This window comes from Perna viridis, chromosome 2 (genome assembly GCF_037379345.1).
Source record: "Perna viridis isolate PV_CMFRI_1.1 ecotype Kerala chromosome 2, ASM3737934v1, whole genome shotgun sequence".
In the NCBI taxonomy this organism is placed as follows: domain Eukaryota; kingdom Metazoa; phylum Mollusca; class Bivalvia; order Mytilida; family Mytilidae; genus Perna; species Perna viridis.
The window spans coordinates 12,999,597-13,020,724 of NC_142446.1; the positions used below are offsets into that span (position 1 = coordinate 12,999,597).

A 21,128-nucleotide genomic window follows, 5' to 3' on the forward strand; every position below is an offset into this window, starting at 1 on the left:
AAAGAATATCTTGCACTAAAGTATCCAAATCTATGGTGCAGGATGATACTTTCTAGTGTTTTAACAAATATTAGAAAACCTTTTACTTAATTTGGATAAATTTCATTTATTAAGAGCTTCTGTTATATTGAACATTTACATGTAACTATCTTTACAGTGGGCTAATTTATTAATGTAGTTTTCTATTGATTGCAATTTGAACTTGCCTGAATCAATTAATCTGGCAAGGGGGAAGACTATATGTTCATATGAATGTCCAAGTGCATATTTTTGAAGTAGTTCTGACTACTTTCATTCCAATCAGAACTTTCTATACTAATACTGTATTTTGGTGTGCATTATGGGCACATTTTTTACATAGAAATCATTTCCATAGCATGGGGTTTTGCGTATTATGCATCAATATATAAGAATTGGCCACGAAATAAAAGATTTTGGTACAAGAATAGACAATGCATAATGTGAACAAACAAATCAAAGTGAAATATTACTGAATGAAATTTTAACTAATCATCAAATACATCTTTAAGTATTGAATCTTTAGCAGGGCATAATCTAGGATTCAGTAAATAGGAGAAGTGACTTCTCCCTTCCAGGAGTGATAGGGAGAAGTGAGTCTGGAATGGGGAGAAATCATACTTCACTGTTAGAATATTTTATCGCATTGATATGAAGTTACATCTCAAGGACATGTATTCTTATAAATAATAAACAAATATGACAAGTTTAATACTGTAATTCCATTTTCTATACTTGCAAATGAATAAGTAACTGTAATTGAATATAGTAAGTGATCATATTTTGATTGAGAACTTGTTTCTTATAGCAACATGTTCTTAAAGTCTAAGAATAGTCTGCACTTTCATGTGGTTTCTTCCTGAAAAAGAAAGATAATTTATGTAAATCATCTCTGTTTTGACATTATTATGAGTATACTTGTATTAATACAACCCACAAATCAACCTGCACAGACATGCATGTACATGTATGTTTTCAAATAATTGATAGTTATAATTTAAATTGATAAATGAATGACTGCATCTTGATATGGTAGTCTATTATCCAATAAATTTTCTTGAGTTTTTATAAGTGATAAACATTAGCTTAATAATCTTTAGTTTAGCCTTATCAAAACAAAGTGTTACTTCAAACCCACATGCACTCAAATACATAACTGTGATCTAAGATGAACCTACCCGTTATTAATTTTCTTTTAAAACCATTGAAATCACTGAAAGAGGCTCTTATTGAGTAAATAAATTGTTAACAAATTAAATATTTAATCAAGGAACTCAAAATGTACATGTACCTTACATTTTGTGATTGCTTTCCTTTGATTTTGAACTCGATAAGTTGAAAATGTTTCATTCAAATAAGTTCTGCTGGCTTTATCCATTATCCAAGTTTTTAGAAGGGGTGAAATATTACCTTGATTGCTTAGAACTGATGAAAATTAAGTGAACTTCTTCAATTCAAGTTTTTTTGTAACAAAAATTGTCGCCATTTTTGTTGTTTTTTACCTAGAAGGGGTAGAGTTATCTCTCCTTGGTCAAATTTCACAACGACTTCTCTTCTCTTAAAATGAACATGAGCTGGCGACTTTAAACAATTTTTTTTTAAATTATTGATGACTTAAATCTCCATTTGGCTGGTTAGATTATGCCCTTTTCTTTAGTGATATTCAAATCATGTTCAAATGTCTTAATAACATGTTTCAAACAAAGGTTGTAATTAATATCCTTCTTATAAAACATGGTTAGATATTAAAATGAAACAACTAAAAACCAAAAAGTATAAGTCTTTTTTTTTTTGTCAAACACTCCTTATCAATATGCTTTTGCAGCTGAAAAGATTATTTAGAAACTTATTTTGATTGTTTACAATTTTCTTCCTTAAATGTTTCAAAATGAAAAGTTGAATTGCAACCAAAACCTGAAATGTCCAGTTTTCCTGACTTTTGGGTTTGTTTTTTTTTTATAAACCATTGCGTACATCTTGTGTCAATTTTAGCAATCTTTGAAATAAAAACTATCCAGATTATGTACAGTGTAGCGACTGATCTTTACATGATATTTTAGTCTTTATATTAGTTTCTTTCCTTCACATTTTTGTAGGAAATACTGCATCAAGATAAATGAATAGACCGATCAAGTGCAAAATATTGATCCTTTGTCATTCAAAATTTTACGGCAATCTAAGTCTAAAAAACTTTTTTTTCACACATTTACACCTTCAGTTGCACTGCCCATAATACATAAATGTGTATTATACACACCTAAATACAGTATGCTGAATTTAAGTACACTCCACATTCAGAGCTGTACCAAACTTTAATGTGATGTTAATATTCATGGTTTAGTCTGTACAGTTGTAACCAGCTGGGCCCTACTTCCTGTTTTAGTTCTGTTCTATGGGTACTTCTTTTAAGGGAATCAGTGGTAAAAATTTTAATGGAGCAAAACTAGAAATGCCTGCTGACTAAATTCCTATAATTAAGGTCAATAACTGTATGGACTTGATCAACTGATTGTGTGTAATGAAGTTAATGTATTTATTATCTCTAGTTATTGTAAAATTAATGTCAAATGGAATCTTGCAGTAAACATAAATACTAATACATTTTACTTTAAAAGGTTTAAAAATGGTAACTCATTTTATTTGTTAGTTTTTTGTTGAAATGTTATTTTTATCTTTCATTTGTAGAAATTTTATCAGATGTTGATGTTCGTGATGTTGATTTACCCTATGTAATGCATACAATAAATGAAGATATTGAAGGCCTGCCGCCTGGTGGTGGGTTAAGTTCCAAGTAAGTATACAGTGCTATTAAAACACATACACTTTTAAAAGATGCTTAATACCATAAATTTTTTCATATAGATAACACAGTCCCTTTTTTAGCTCAACTGGCTAAAAGACCATGTGAACTTTTGTCATCACTGTGTGTCTTTCGTCATCAGTTAACTTTTTCAAACTTCTTCTCCTCCGAAACTACTCACCCCGTGCAGGTCCAGGTGTAAAAAGAATAGGCCTGCTGCAGCACTAAGCTTGTCGTAAAAGGCGACTAAATAGTGCTCAGAACCCTACCTGGGGGCTAGGGCGCTCTGCCCACAGAGCAACTGGGTTGTGTGCCCCAGGTGTTGGAATGAGGTACCCCTGGCGTGTTACATGCTGGGGTTGTCAGGCTATGATACGGAAAACCTGACCGCAAACCATAGTGGTGCACTGTGTTGGGAAAGATGCCACGTTCCTGGCACGTTAAAGAACCCTACTGTGGTATTCTCCCGGAGTAGGAACCATAGGGCTCTGCCACAGGAGGCTAAATTGCCCGACCCTACCCACCTCTCCCTATTTCCAGTGGTAATCAAAATTTGTCGACCCCATTGTCCTTGGGTCCCATCCCTTTTTCATTTCATCATCATTTCATGTTCATTTTATCATCAATTTCATGTTCATCGTCTGAATATAGCTGAAATATTGCTGCTCGGACGTTAAACCCCAACAAACAAACAAACTGAAACTACTCAACAGATTGTAACCAAACTTTTGCATGAATGTTCTGAAGGGTATTATTAACAAGCCTTGTGTGGGATTTTTGATCTGGAAAAAACATGGCCGCTGTTACTAAGAATAGACCATGGGGTCAAATTACAGAATAAGGCAAATAGCTTGGTTCAGCTAAAATTTGGTAGATTAAAATTGTTCATCATGATGGGATGGACATATGCCGAAGTTTTCAAAAAGATTTGTTGACGAATGAATGAGTCATGGGTCCTGAAATGGATTTTTTTCCCAAATTTTACATTTCCAACTTTAAAAATCTTCCCCTCTAAAACTACTGGATGGATTGAAACAAAACTTTATTTGAATGTTATGTGGAACATATTAACAATATGTGAATTAGGATTTTTTGATCTTGTGAAAAGCTTGGCCACCGTTAGTAGAAATACACCATGGAGGTCAAATTGCAGAATTATGCAAATAACTCAAAAAATGACGCAGCGATTTTTCTTGTTATAAGAAAACAGGGTGGACAACTAAGATGCACTGTATTGTTTAAATGATTCTTATGACAATAGTACTGTAAGGTCATGAGTCCAGCTTTAGAAAGCTGTGAGTAAAGAATTTTTACTGAAATTACATTAATTGATAATGCACTGTTATGTTATAACACCAATGTCTCAACCAACGGAATATAGAAGACTTCTTTCAATACTCTATGTGTGTCTAACAATCACATTCAAACTGCTGAAGTTTCTTTGGACAGAAAATTTTTGAACCATTCATGTTTTGACAATAAATCTACATTTGTAGGACATCCATAATAATTTGAGTGAAAGTGAATGGATTTCTTTGAAATTGTACCAGAGGTGCCATACCTCAAAGGAAGGCTGGGTTTAATTTTTGGAGTTGTGCTTATTTAGGAATAAGGGGCCTATAAGGGACCACTGAAATTTTGATCATATTCATTGCAGGGTCAGAATTCAAAGCTGAACCAAGCTTGGATGGTGTGTCTATACATGCCTCAAGTGTTAAAGGTTCAACTTTTGTGGTCTTATCAAGCTGCATCCTGTAAAACAATACCCTAACAAGATATCTGTAAATGTTTTGAGGCATTCATTAGACAGGGAAATTTTACTTCTGGTGTTTAGCTAATTTAGGCTTATTCAGAGCAATCTGTAAAGTATTGCCATGCCTTGAGTTGTCTGGAAATTTTTGTTTTAACTGTCTTCAAATTGAAAACGATTTTCATAGGAAAGGGAAACAGCCAGATCGGTGCCATTTACCCCCAATGAGCCAATAACATACTGTAAACATATTAATTTTCTCGGCAGCTAATTTTTGCGGTTTGAAAAGTCTACATGTTCAGGGATATTAATTTTCAAGGTTGAAAAATATAGTTTTTCAATAGTCTCGGCAGTGTATGATTTCAATTTTGATCAGTTATTTTACTGTTAATATTTCAATAAATTAAAATAAATTAATAGTGGCTGTTAACACGACATAAACAAATTGACAAGTCCACATGTATAGTTCCTTCTGGCCATTTTAATCTAACAGTGTAGTCTTATTTAAAACTTACTTGGCCAAGCCATAGCTTATTGTAGGGATTAACTTTTGACACTTTAATTGCATGTTTACGGAATAACTTTTTATTGACAGTTCTCAGCGTGTGTATTTAACGGTAATCTTTTATTGGTGATTACCTCTAGTGTGTGTTTGGCACTTACACTTTGTTTTTGTTAAGTAATCAATATTTTAGTTAGTAATGGCAATTCTGTTTTTATAAATTTCTCTTTCTTTAAGGTAAAATACCTCTAAAGTTGCTTAAATATCTTCAAAAAATTAATGACTAGAGTATCATAAACTTTGTGTTTTATTCTTTGTTGTGTACTATATTTGTGATTTTAATTTGGATTATTGGTTGTGCAAAAATTAGAATGAATGAAAAAAGGGCTGTATCAAAACAATCCACATGTCTTTTCAAGAATTTAATTACTTACTACTATAAAAACAACTCTAAACAACTCTGGCTTGTAATTATTTATTACAACATTTATTTATTGTAATTAAAGAATGTTAGTGATGCAGCTGTCATATATAGTTATATGACTTATAAGCAGGTCAAGGCTAGGTTCCAGAAATTTTGGACTGAAAAGGGGGGTTAGCCTTTTAGGCGGATTTACTTATACTCGAGTATATACATTAAGTTAAGATGTCACAATGATGATCATGAACTTTTCATTTCAGAAAAAATACAGTGGAAAGTATTTTAAACAGACTGCGACCAAATACAAGAGCAGCTGGTGTAAGTGATATAAATGTTATAAATTATTTCAGTTTCTGTGATTTGGTCAGATATTTGCAATATAACACCATTGACGATGTGATATGAACTAGTGATATGAAAAATTTGCAGTTGTGATGGGTGTATCATTTTCTTCAAAACGTAATTGGTTGAACACGATGTTGTGACATTTCTAACATCCCGGGGCCCATGCAATTGGGAAAAAAGCATGTAAAATCGCTAATTTAGGAAATGATATATAAATGAGAAACGCTACAGTTCCCTCAGTATTGAAGAGTGCAAAATTTGTTGGTCAATGACCGGCATTTTTGACTGTTTGGGAATCCATTGGTCAGACAGTAGTTTTTCACATATATCTCCTAAACTGTTAGGTTTAACTGAATTCTGACAGGGGGTAAAAGTATTCAGCATGATGAGATCTATCTGTTGTCAGATTTTGGTTTTAATCCGTTAAGCCATGTTGGAGTTACTGCCCTTTTTCAACAATTTTTGCTATTTTTAATGTTATTTCTTTCAAAAATCTTCTCCTCTGATACTACTTGACCAATTGAAACCAAACTTAGTATGAATGTTTCTTGGGGTATCCTGCATAGAACTGATGTCAGGATTTTTGATCCGTTCAAAAACATGGCTGCCGTTACTAAAAATAGAACATAGGGGTCAGACAGTAGTTTTTCACATATATCTCCAAAACCGTTAGGTTTAGCCAAATTCTGATTCAAGTAAAAGTGTTCAGCGTGATGAGCTCTATCTGTGGTCAAATTTTCATTTTCATCTTTCAACCCATTTAGGAGTTATTGCCCTTTTTCAACGTATTTTTGCTATTTTCAATGTTATTTCTTTCAAAAATCTTCTCCTCTGACACTACTTGACAAATTGGAACCAAACTTGGTATGAATGTTCCTTGAGGTATCTTGCACAATATTATGTTTAGATTTTTGATCCGTCAAAAAACATGGTCACCATTACTAAAATTGAACACAGGGGTCAGACAGTAGTTTTTTAGCATATCAAAAACCATTATGTTTAGCCATATTCTGACATGGTGTAAAAGTGTTCAGCATGATAAAATTTATCTGGAGATCTTGCCATTTTTTGACTTTTTTTTTTTTTTTTTTTTTTTTGCTATTTCTAATGTTACTTCTTTCAAAAATCTTCTCCTCTGACCCTACTTGACCAATTGGAACCAAACTTGTTATGAATGTTCCTTGGGGTATCTTGCACAAAATTTGTGTTTACTTTTTTTATTCGGCAAAAAATATGGCCGCCGTTACTAAAAATAGAACTTATGAGTCCGAATGTAGTTTTTCATATCTGAAACCATTAGGTTTAACCAAATTCTGACATAAGGTGAAAGTGTTCAGCATGACATGATTTTTCATTTAATCTGTTAAGCCATATAATGGTCCTTATGATAAGTCCTACCAAAGTTTTCTTGAGTCAAAATTGTTTGACAACTTCTTGTTAAATTTATTGCCATTGAAAGACGAAATTTAACAAGATGAGTAATTCAAACTCCTGGGAGCCTGTTGTTTATAATGGTATGGCACCGTTGTCGTTTGTGACGTTAACCTGTATATACTTGGTCTTTTGTGAGGTAACTTGAGTATTAGTTGGTTAATCATGGTTCTACTTCTCAAAAGGATGGTTGGTATTGAATTTTGGGGTTATTAGCCCAACTGAATAAAGGGTAAAAAACAAGCATTTTATAGAATTAAACCTCTGTAAGAGCATAGGAACAGCAACGTAATTGTTTCCCAATAGTCTGTCTGAGATTGATTTTGGGGGATTGGCTTTGGATTATTAGAAATAATGGGCCAAAAGAGGGTCAGAAACATGCCTTTTCTGAAGTCTAGATGATAATAACCGTGAATATTTTTGGAATTTGTGACCAAAAAGGGGCCTGAAACAAACTCTTTCCTTATGTCGAGATTTCAAAAGATTATTCCAAACTGAGTAGGAGTGATGAATAAGAAGTCAATAGTACTACTGTCACCTATTTTAATTCTGCTTCATTGAAAAGGATTCATACTAGTCAATGTTCCGATACACTACTTTAACTAGAATTTTATTAGAATTGTTGAGACACTCTATATAGCAATCCACATATGGTAGGGCTAAGTTGGTTCCTTGTATGACTGCAGAAACTCAAATATGCCATATGAAACTACTGGAAAAATCCATTTTAGCTCACCTGGCAAAAGACTGTATGAACTATTGTCATCATTCGGCATTTGTCATCGTCATTAAAGGCTTAACAATTTTTACCTCACCTGATCTTGTACCATTACTTGGCATCTGTTGTCTTTGTGGACAAATTTTCAAAAATCTTCTCCTCTGAAACTACTTGTCAAACAGGTTTTAAACTTGGCATGATTGTTCCCTAGGGTGTTTTGCACAAAATGACCGTTGGGATTTTTGATCCATGAAAAAACATGGCCACTGTTACTAAAAATAGAACATAGGGGTCAGATGGCAGTTTTTTGCAAATAACTCAAAAACCATTGCCTTTAGCAAATTTCTGGCCGAGTAATATTGTTCAACATTATGAGGCGGATCCTAGCCAAAATTTTCCAAATGTTACGTCTACTGATGTAGGAGTTACGGCCCCTGAAACAGTTTTTTTTTGCATTTTTCGCATGTGCAACTTTGAAAATCTTCTTCTCAAAATCCATTGCACAGAATTCAATGAAGGTTGGCATATATGTTTCTTAGGGTACCCCACACAAAATAATGGTTGGAATTTTTGATCCATGAAAAAACATGGCCGCTGTTACTAAAAATAGAACATAGGGGTCAGATGGCAGTTTTTTGCAAATAACTCAAAAACTGTTACCTTTAGCAAATTTCTGCCAGAGGGTAAAATTGTTCAGCATCATGAGATGGACCTATGTCAAAATTTTCAAAACGATTCATCTACTTATGTAGGAGTTATGGCCCCTGAAACAGTTTTTTTCTTTTCACTTTTCGCATATGCAACTTTGAAAATCTTCTCAAAATCCTTTGCACAGAATTCAGGGAAAGTTGGCATATATGTTCCTTATGGTACCCCACACAAAATGACAGTTGGGATTTTTTATTTGTGAAAAAATATGGCTGCTATTACTTAAAATAGAACATAGGAGTCAGATTGCAGTTTTTTTGCAAATGACTCAAAAACCATTGCCTTTAGCAAATTTATGGCAGATTTAAATTGTTAAGCATCATGAGAAGGACCAAAATTTTCAAAACCATTCATTGTCTGATGTAGGAGTAACATCCCCTGAAACAGTTTTTTTGTTTTGTTTTGTTTTGTTTTTGTTTTTGTTTTTGTTTTTTTTTTCACTTGTACAACTTTGAAAATCTTCTTCTCTAAAACCATTTAAGATCATTGAATGCATACTAATTCTTTAGTGTATTGTCCTCAAAATGACTTGAGATTCTAATCCATGAATAGATATGGCTGCCTATACTAAAAACGGAACTTGGGGTCGGAAGACAGGTTTTTGAAAATAATTCATAAATTGTTGCCTTTAGCAAAATTCTGGTTCAGTTCATGAAAATGGTATTAAAAGCATTTCCTGCATTTGGCAATTTAGTTGGTTAACTAGGTTAACTAGCCTCTAGTTTCAAAAGTCTCCTCCTTTGAAACTACTTGAACAATTAGAATCAAACTTGGTATGAATGTTTCTTAAAGTACCACTGTCATTCCTATTTTAATTCTGCTTCATTGAAAAAGATTCATACTAGTCAATGTTAGCTTCTGATATGCTACAGTAACTAGAAATTTATTATGATTGTTGGCCCACTCAATAGCAATCCACATGTGGTAGGGCCCAGTTGTTTCCTTGCATGACTGCAGAAACTCCAATATGCCATGGGAACTTCTGGAAAAATCCTTTTTTGTTCATCTGGCAAAAGGCCATGTGAGCTATTGCCATCACTTGGTGTCTGTTGTCGTTAACAATTTTTCAAAACTCTCCTCCACTGAAACTACTTAAACAATTAGAATCGAACTTGGTATGAATGTTTTTTATGGTATTCTGCATAGAAGTGTTGTGGTGATTTTTGTTCTGTCGAAAAACATGGCCACAGTTACTAAAAATAGAACGTTTATATAGCATCGTAGTTATAGCTTCATACTAGATAAAAATGTACCTCTTAAATATCATTCACCTGTTTTTATGTGTGTTTCTTGCTTGTATGAGAATGGGAAGTTTACATGAAATGATTGGTTAGCATTGAACATTACCTAGTTTCTGATTCAGGCACAGGGGCTTGTTACAAGACTATATAGGTCATTTACATTAGCAAACCCTGATATCTATGAATATTCATTGCCAGTTGTTTAACCTGGTTCCTAATCTGGTTTCCAGGTCAGTATCATAAGTGACCCAAAGATCACTGCAATGTACATGTACCTCTTTTAAAAAATATCATACACATGTCTGTGTGTGTTTTTTTCCTTGTATGAAAATGGGAAGTTTACATTAAAAGATGAAATGATCATTTAGCATTGAATTGATGTAATATCACCCAGTTTCTGATTCAAACCCAAGGGCTTATGACGGTTGACTTTATATAGGTCATACATATTATTATCAGGACCCTGATATCTATATATAGCCATTGCCGGTTGTTTAATCTGGTTCCAATTAATTGAATACATTTGAGCGGCGTGTCAAGTCCCTATAATTTTCTATATTTTCCTATAAATTTGAAGGTCCCTATATTTTTCCTATAAATTTGAAGGTCCCTATATTTTTCCTATTATTCATTAAAATCCCTATTAAACCCTATATATTCAGAAAAATCTGTAATATTTTTTTCTGAAATGATAAAAAAACACTGATATATGAAGCCTGTATGCATCATTAATATTTTGTATGCAATTAAGATACTCATATATATGTATTAAATAACTGTTTATGGGATAGTACCTTATAGGTATGATATTCTATCTGGTGTAATCAGGGCAGCAAAATTTCTGCAATGTTTATTGATCATCATATACTCATGTTAGTAGAAAGACTTGACAAAGAGATAAGGGAGGCCATAATACATTTACTTAGAATAGAGGGTTATATATAGGTTTTATATGAGAGATATAAGTAGGACAGGAAACTAATCATAGTTAAATGTCTTTTTAGTTTACAATGTACAGCGGCGGACCCAGGATTTGCGTTTGGATGGGGGAGGTTAATTGAATTAAATGCCATGCAAAGCAAGGCAAAAAGTATTATGGTGTGAAAATTGTGGTGAAAATTTGTTTTCTTACAGATTTTAGGGGGGGGGGGGCATACACCCGGTACGTCAGTCCTTGGATCCGCACCTGATGTATGTTGTCATATTATTCCAGTTTTTGTTAAATACCAAATTTGCTGGGCTTATAGGCAGAAACAATAGATTTTCAACACAAATCCTGCAATAAAAAACACTATATGTCTCTATGAATTTATTTAAAAATCCCTATATTTGCCCTATAAATTGAAAAAAAATCCCTATAATCCTATATTTTTTGTTTAAAGTGGCTTGACACCTTGTTTGGGTCATCATGGTTACGATAGAATAAGCAGTCATATCAAGGGAACCAAGATTTCAGTGGAAGTCACCCAATTATAGAGCATATCACATTTGTGCCATTTCAGATGTTGAAAGTAAGCCAAAATCAGTGACACAATATTTGATGATGAGGAACTTTTAAGATATCAGTCTTTGATTTCTTTTAAAAAAAATCTTCTCTGAAACTACTTGACTAATTTGAACCTAACTTGGTCTGAATATTCCTTAGGGTATTCTTCATAGAACTGATGTGGGAATTTTTAATCTATTGAACAACATGGCTACCATTTCTAAAAATAAAACATTGGCATCAGGCAGAAGTCTTTCGCATATAACTCCAAAACCATTCGGTTTAGCAAAATTCTGTCTAAAAGTGATAAGAATTATCTATTTCTGGTCAAATTCCTGTTTTAATCTTTTAAGCCATGTTGGTGTAATTGCCCTTTTTGACATTTTTTCCCTAGTTTTACTGAAATTTTTGTAAAAAATCTCTGAGAATATCAGACCAATTTATGTCTCTCTCCACTTTGGTGGGGAGACATATTGTTTTTGGCTTGTCTGTTGCGAAGTTTTTCAGCACAACTCCTCTTAAAATACTGAACTGAATTTTACAAAATTTCTTTTGTAGGAAGAACATCACATGTAGTTGTGCTTATTACCAGGAAATTTTGATCCCCCAATTTTTGTTTGAGTTATGCCATTTGAACTAAGAAATTTGCCAAAAATCCTCATAAATTACCCTGTCAGCACAACTTTTCTGCAGCTTCTCAACAGTATTTTATTGTTTGTTTTTTTTGTTTGTTGGGGTTTAACATCCGAGCAGCAATATTTCAGCTATATTCAGACGATGAACATGAAATGGATGATAAAATGGACATGAAATGAAAAAAAAAAAGGATGGGACACAAGGACAACAGGGTCGACAAATTTTGATTGCCACTAGGAAAAGGGGGAGGGTTAAGGTCGGCAATTTAGCCTCCGATGGTGGAGCGCAAAGGTTCCTACTCCTATTGAATACCACAGCAGGGTTCTTTAACATGCGAGGAACATGACATCTTTCCCAACATGGTGCACCACTATGGTTTGCAGTCAGATTTTTCGTATTATAGCCTGACAACCCCAGCATGTAACATGCCAGGGGTACCCCATTCCACCACCTGGGCACACATCCCAGTTGCTCCATGGGCAGACCGCCGAGCCCCCGGCTAGGTTTCTGAGCACTATTTAGTGGCCTTTTACGACAAGCTTAGCGCTGCTGCAGGCCTATTCTTTTAAAACCCAGACCTGCATGGGGCACAGAATTTTATGAAGCTCTTTTGTGGACATGGTGGATACTGCAATTGGATCCAGTTTGTGGGATGGGGGAGACTTACGTTATTGCAGACAGAAACAACCTTTAGTTAGAACCCAATTTGGTATGAATATTCCATGGAGTATTCAGTATATATCTGAAGTGGGGTCGCTGTTACTAGAAATAGAACAAAGGGGTCAATCATATGGTCTTCTCTTATATCTTTAAAACCATAAATTTAGCCAAATTATTTGAATTGCTAAAAGTATCCTTGTTTTAAGGCTTACAAAAAGTTTGTATTGATTCAAAGTTGTAGGTGAAAAATGATGGTTCTTTTTAGTTTTCAGCCAGTATCTTGAAAACTATGATGGATAGAAAGAAACTCAATTGCCAATTGCTGAAATGATCCCTATGATAACTCGTACCACAGTTTTTTTTGTTTTTTTTTTGTTTTGTTTTTTTTTTCATGTAGTCAAATATTGTTGGACAACTCCTTGTTAGAGTTGTTGCCCTTGAAAGGCAAAACTAAAACCAGGTGAGTGATTCAGGCTCCTGGGAGCCACTTGTTTGTGTAAATCTTTGAAACTGGGTTCATGGTAATATTACAAAATTTCGGGGGCATCCATATGAGCTGTTCAAGCACCGAAAGGTCTCCATTTCTAAGACAAAAAACTTTAAGGAACTAGGAAGAGGTGAAAGGCCTTTTTTATTTAATATATCACAACTTAAATGATTATTTGTACTTATCATTTAAGTAAAATTAATTGGAAAGGAAGATAATCATAATTAAATGCTATCACTATTCAACAGTGCAGAGATTCAACAGCTGTAGATAACTCATGTAAAAGTTCAATCTACTCATTTTCTTTATAATGATACAGTATAAAATTCAGTAAGTGTTTTATTACTTTTTAAATTGTTTTCATATTCTAATATGAAGTCCTTAACAGGCTTTGAGATCAAAACTCTGGTTGATTTCCGATTGCTATATGAACAGCACGTGACTTTTTGGGCGTGGCTTGTTTGTGTTAATTACTGTCCACTTCAACCATGTAAACAAACACATGTAACATTCAGATGTGTATCAGCTGTTTTCATTCATTTTAGTAGCGTGAATAAACATCAAATGCATATCTAATATCGTTCTACTTTAATTCGTTCTAATTTACCCTTTCCTTCATTATAAAAATTAAAAGCAAAGTTTCACTGGCAACCATTTCAACTGACATAGCTTAAAGTGTACAGCCAAATATGGACAAATATGGCAGGTCTAAGGTTTTACTACGGTTTTACGAAAATGTAAAAAAAAGTACCGCTATTATCCTAATTGAAATAAATCATGGAAACTCCATTTTATCATTGTTATACCACGGAAGAAGGACAACTGTTAAGGTTCATTAAGGGAATTGTCTATGCTGAATAATTTTACACTACCTGTAGGTGTATTGATAACTATGATGATATTCTCTCACAATTATTTTTGTTTTGTAGGATGATGACACTGCAATGGAGATAATTTGACATTAGAAGTGTACGTGTGTGTGTGAGTGTGACAGATATTCCAAATCAATAAGTTAACATTGGTGGCTCAAAGGCATAAAAATGGCCAACGGGATATTGTTTTGTTGAATTTAAATGTTGACTATGTTATTTTTGCTTGTCTGATGAAATATGTTCAAAATCTATTTGGTAGGTAATGTTCATTTTCAAGTTGATAGTTGAAGATGCCATGATACCTTTTAGACATTTCAAGGCATGTCAAAAACAAATACTGTGTATGTTTAGATAATTGCTTCTTTGGATACTTTTATAACTAAAATGAGTAGCTATAGAGAAATACATTAAGACAGACTCTAATGTTTGTCATGGAACTAGTTGAGATATTATCTTATTTTTTTTATATGTTTCATGAAATTCTTCATAGTGTTTCAACCAAACTTCCATTCTTAATTATATGCAAGTACTTCTTAAGCTTAGGTAGATACTGTATGGCAAGTGTCAATTCTCTTCTTGTCATCTGTTAACATTTTCCTTGTTACTAAAAATCCACATTTCAATTTTCTAAACTGGGTAGGATTGATGTATTGGAGGACTGATAGTTCCTCTTGTTTACTATCTTACCTTTTTAAAGACTACATAAGTCATTGTTTTGTTAAAGTCATTGACAGCTGTATTATAAAGTTCTCTGAAAAAAACATTGTTTTGGTTTTGATATATTGGTTTACATGATTGATATCTAGGGATGTAGACTCATCTGAGCCTCTGTAATTCTTCTTATACTTTTGACTAGAGATATTTTGATTTATTACTCGAATTGTATTTTAGAATGCTCAGCTTCCTCTTTATTCTGTGTTGACATTATGTAGACTTATTTTTGTCATGTAAGGAAGTGATCTAGATAACAGTACTGGTAGGCACAAAGTAGTTTTATATGATAGAAAAGAAGTGACATTTTATCTAAAAACTCCATTTATGGAGAATTCGAATGACTTCATTCATTCAAAATTAATCAGTAATCCAGCATAATGTTTCTTATCTGTCTTTTTTTTTATCAATCAGATAAGATTGTTTCAAGTTCAAAATGATGTTTTCCCACTACACAAAAGCATATAATTCTGTAACTCTACATCCTATAGCATCTTTGTTAAGACTTTACAAAACATGGCACACATCTATTTTTTATGGCTAAGAGGGCTCCTATTTCTGATTGCTTGTGGTAGGTGTAGTTTTACCTTGGGGAAAGTTACACATTTTGTATTTTATGTTGATATCTGTTGTGGGAAAGTTAATTTTAATGCCAACATTCCCAATGAATGCAGAAAATAAAAAAAAAATCTAGGCCACTGATTGAAGGGATTGACCATGTAATTTCTTCCATACCTGTACCTTTCAAAACAATGTTTGAATTATATCAGTGTAAGTGATAGATGATTTCTATTCTGTAGAATTTATTGTGAAGCTTAGAAATTTTAACAATATCACTACATTGGCTTATTTGTGTGCTAAAAAACTTCATTAAAAACTACAAGTGGATGATGTAGAGAGTTATAAGAATGATATAATGGCAGTATATATAGTACATGGTTTCTTGTGACATCAAGTAATGTTTTTTCCTCATTTTGTATCTTAGAAAGTTTATCAGGGAGGGCCATTTTCATTATACATATATTTTATCATATAATTTGATTTTTTTGTTTAGACAACTGCAAAAAAAATTGTACTTGTGTAATGGTATGGCTATGTTTTCTGAATAGTTGTCTTTAGATTCTTGGTTTTTGTTCAATAAACAACAAATTGAATATTGATTGATTTTTATAAAATTTTAAAATAAGATTCCAAATTACAAAAGGAAGGTTATTATTGATTTTATGGGTTATGAGGTTATGGCTGTAACTCTTTGGGGGACAAAAAGGGCCCCATAACATTTTATATAAATTACCTATGCAACTCCTGTAAAGTGTATTAATGTCTATGATATTATTCCGTGCTATCCTATACCTCTGGGTCAGACTAGGATTGATTTTGGGAGTTTGGGGAATGTGGGAATAAAAAGAGGCTGGATATAAACATTTTCTCGATGCCAGGATGATAACTTGAATAATAGAAAAAAGGGGATGAATCTCTTTGAAATTACCAAAAAGGTGTTGTACTCCAAAAGGTGGTTGGAATTGATTTTGGAGGTTGTGACTGGAACCATTTAGGAAGTTGGGATCACTTCAGTCAGGTCAAATTCATATCTGTTAAATGTCCAATCACTGCCAGGGTTATAAGTTGTATCAAACTTAAATGATGTGCCCATACTTTCCCCAACTGTAGGGTTTAACTTCTGTAGTTATATCAAGCTGTGCCCTGTTAATGTTAGGGTATAGTGCCCTAGTATCACATGACCCCATTTTGTGTGCTTCTGTGATTAATTATATGACCTCAATATGTGTGATTTATTGCTCGTAGTTCTGTTTAATACAACCACAAAACAATGTTACTCTGTATCACATGATGTCATTGTGCACCTTTTATTTTGTTTCTGAATGACTCTTGGGGTTTCCTTTATGGTTTCTGGGGAGGGTGTCACATAGCTCGCAGTTTCCATAGTCACTGGTTAGATACTGTCAGCATTTTGGTCAGCAATATTTATGGTTTGAAAGGATTGATTGGTCTTCAATTTTTATGTAGAGGTGAGATTGGTATGCTACAGGGGTGTCACCATTTAGGAAAAAAGGTTAAAACCAAGACAATAATGTGTATGTTCATCTGTATAAATTTTTTGTGAAATTTCATCAAAGTCTACTCTGCTAGAGTCATTGCCCAATAAAAGGAGAAAAGTGTGTTTTAGGACCTTATTAATGACATACATGATCACCAGGTATTATTGAAACCTTGTCACTTTCTGGGATTTCTTAGTAAACTACTGTAGAGTCACTATTTCATGTTCAGTACTTTGTCCACTTCATCACTATTGACTTTCTTGTCCAGTGCTCTGTCCACTTTATCACTATTTACTACCAAGAGAATCATCAGTACATGTATGAAAAATTCTCTTGAAAGTAATTTTTTTATATTCTTTATTTCGTCTGCTGTAATAGGTATCTAAGGCGATAAAATAGACTGGTGCACAATTTTTTTTGGAAATTCACACATTTTGTATTTTGGTTGTTGAAGACCTACTCATGTAATTAATTGACCATTACGAATAGGTTAAAATTACCTGTAATTAGTTTATGCTGCCAGTACTAAATTGTGATAGTATGTCTATCTTGTAATTAATGATAACATTCAGGCCTTGACAATTTGATCAAACATTTTTAGTATGGTACTTTTTTTTAAATGAACGAAATTTTTTATAGTCTGATTATTGAAAGGTGAATAATTATATCTTTCTGAACAGGTGTACTTATTAAACAAGCTACTATTTAATCAGACTAAATTACCTTTTATTCAGAAGAAATAATTAGTTTCAGAAAATTATTGAGTGTTGACCTGTTTTGTTTTTTTTTTTTTCATGTCAATCATTAGTAGTTGTAGGTACATCGAAAGCAAAAACACTGATTATTTTTTTCGTTTTGTCATGTTGTCTTTTTCTAGTCTTACTTCCATACTTAACTATTTAGATAAACTTTGTATTGTAGAAATCCAATGAGTGACAAAATCAACATATCTTGCATGTAGGTCTAATCATATTTATTATTTTAATCAATCTACAGTTAAATTCATATAGTTCTTTTAAACACCAGAAATTATAGACTGAATTTGTAAATCTTTTTTTAGTATGAATGATGTTCTTTTTTGTATTATTATTAGTTCATTCTTTATTGTTATGAGTAGATGGTTAAGTTTAACACTTTATTACATAAGTAATTCTGATCAGTTATAATTACAGTGAACATATTAGATGATGTTACTAGATATAAAATGGTTTGACTATTTAATGATGCTTGGATATCTGTAATGACTGATCACTTACTAGTATGGCCTACTATGAAAATAACCATCTTTAACATTTGTCATTTATTGTATGAATTGTCCATTATAATATGGTTTGTATGTATCATATTGTTACATGATTAACATGCATTTTTGTTTGCTTTTACTACATGTAGAAATAAATCTATCCCTTCAGAAACAATTTAAGGACATTGCTTACACAAAAAAAATCATGTATTTGGGTATTTGATGAGTTGTAATGTTGACCGTTTTTTTTCCACCCACTTGCACCTAAGTCTTTGTAAGCTTATAACATATTTGGGGTTTTTTTTTTGTGGTCAAAATCTTCTCCCAGAAACAATTGTATAAGTTCCACATGAATTTGTCATAGTTTGTTACAATTAGAATGAAATGGGTTGACCTGTAGTCTCTTGAAAATTGATACAAGATGTAGAGAAGTCTAAGTTCTGGTCAAACTAACAAGATCTGTATGCAGACCAATTTTCTAAATATTTTAAAACCATTGTTAGAGGTATGTTCCTTTACAAAATGATTTCTTCTGATTTTTTTATAATTTGATGAGTATCTCAGAAACAGAGACATATATTAAAAAAAACAATACCGGTAAATGTTTATCAAAAATATTAACATCCCTGCTATCATTCAGCCAAATCAGACTATATGTTTACAAGGTATACTTCTTGAAGTATTTATTGTTGCAATTTTTGTTACATTCTTTGAAACTTTTATAGAGATTAAGTTATGAGGTGTTTGCACAGAGAAAAACTTCTATAATATTATACACCAAAAACATTTTGGTCGTACTGTGGTATTGCACTTATGGTTGTCATCTGTTTCCTGCTATCACAATGAGCAGACTTGGTTTGGTCTTGGGGGGTAATGATCTGCATTTGGGGGGTGAACTTAAAATATGTTTTTTACTGAAATCATAGACTGGGATTGGTGTTAACGGTTACACGTAAGACAGTTTTCATGAGGAAATTAGTGTTTAAAACCCTGGTTTGTGGGCCAATACTGGACTTAAAGTGTATTGATCTCTATGAAATTAAACTACAAAATTCCATACCACAAAAAATGGTGTTTTGGTTGATTTCAGAGTTATGTGTCATACGTTTTAGGACTTAATTATTTTTTTTTAATTGAGTATAAATTACTGATTTCTGATCTCTTGACTATTTGTCTGTTGTGTCACATATTCAATCACCACCTAAATTTGGGCTGCATCAAGATTGAATGTTTCCGTACTTCTCACAACTCTATGCAGTCGTATCAAGCTGTGCTGTGTGCGGCATTTATTGTTCTCCTGTTACTTTGTAAATGGTAGATATTTGGTTTAGGAAGGAAGGGTGTTCTATTGGCCTTGAGCGCAAATATTATTCAGAATTAAGAATCCTTAGTTATCATTTTTCAAAAAAATGGGATTACACCATTAAGAAACTTTTTACTTCATATTGTACATCATGATGAACAAGATGCTTTTTTACGTTTCTTGCATATTGGTGCCTGACAGGGCATCACTTTCTATACAATTTTAGTATCTTTTGGTTAGGAGTAATATCAATATATCAATATGTATTGGCAGGTCTTTGATTTACTTACATGATTATGAAAAGTGGGTTATGTCTGAGTGTCTGTAGAGCTGATTCTGTTCATTGTTTATTTAATGTTAGTACTCCTGTTACATTGTTTTTATACATATTTCATCATTCTTTAGGGAGCCCTTCAATATCATGACAGACATTTGATTAAATCTGGTTTAGACCATTCTTTTGTGGATATTTATATTTCGTTATGGACTAAAATGATTTTTTTGTTAATATGGTATGGACTACCTCCATGTCAACCTGAAAAAGTCATTAAAACAAAAAAAAAGGGAAACATAAACCTTATTTACCTTTATGTGTGTGTAAAATACAGACAGAAAACAACATCATTAGGGTGGATTATGTTAAAAGTTGCTTTGTTACAGTCACAAAACTTAGTTTCTAATTAAGATGGGAGCAACTTACTGGTAAAAGACATTGATATATTTTCATTTAATTTTTTAGTGGAAATACTACTTCAAAAGACCTTTAAGCATTTGGTGGATTTGGTTGGAAATCCCACACTGCTTTAAACTATAAATTGCTGATTATGTATTGGGCCTCATTATATAGTGTTTACCTCCAGATGACTTCCTATCTTAATCAGTATCATGTCAACATTGTGTACACCTACGACATTTGTAGGTGACGCCACTAGATCATGTTCTATATATATAATTTGATGAATAAAAATGATTATTCTTACTTTTTTAAGTTCTTGGCAAACAAGACCTGTTTTCGATTTCGTTAGTAATGACGGGGAAAAACATGATGGCCATTACTAAAAATAGAACATAGCGATCAGACAGAAGAAAATTGTGTTTGTTCTTGGCAAACACCTATATTTTGCATTTAATATGCAAAGATCGAAGTTCGAACGATTGAACTAATAAGTAGGTCTTCGAGGACGCTTACCCTACCGGTACAATTGGTCCATGCTCCCAGTTTATAGTGGAGTCCCGAGTTGTTCGTTTACTTATGTTACTTTGTATGTATTATTTTGGTTATTTTATGTTCTTTGTTGTGTATGTGTCTGTTCTCCATGTCTGGTCTTCGTGTCTGGATTACATTCTTTTGATTTCCGCCAGAATCTTGATTCCCTCTGTTACTCTTTAAAACCTGATATCGATAAAACGATAGTGATACCAAATTATAGGTGATGAATTTATTAAAATAAAAGTTTTTTTTATACCTAAAGGCACTTTAAAGATTGGCTCAAATAGTTTTCCAAATTCATCCGATTTTTTTAGATAGAAGTCGAGACTGCATATCAAGTAAACCCTTTTTAGCTCACCTGGCCGAAGGCCATCACTTGGCGTCCGTCGTCGTTAACAATTTTTCATATCTCTTCTCTGAAATTATTTGACCAATCAGAACCAAACTTGGTATGAATGTTCCTTAGGGTGCCTTGGAAAGATCTTGTCGCCATTACAAAAAAGAAACATAGGAGTCAAACAGATTT

General features: G+C 32.9%; 1 protein-coding gene across 1 annotated transcript in view; it reads left to right on the forward strand.

Annotated features, from left to right (window-relative positions):
* The window catches only part of LOC148623691 (protein phosphatase 1B-like), a 30,350-nt gene extending 10,503 nt beyond the window's left edge, over positions 1-19,847 (forward strand). The window contains exons 4-6 of the mRNA XM_088565727.1: positions 2,704-2,809; positions 5,752-5,809; positions 14,133-19,847. Of these exons, the coding sequence (XP_088421853.1) occupies positions 2,704-2,809; positions 5,752-5,809; positions 14,133-14,162 (194 nt within the window). The 3' untranslated portion in view covers positions 14,163-19,847. The remainder of the gene's footprint in view (positions 1-2,703; positions 2,810-5,751; positions 5,810-14,132) is intronic.
* The last annotated feature ends 1,281 nt before the right edge of the window (positions 19,848-21,128 follow it).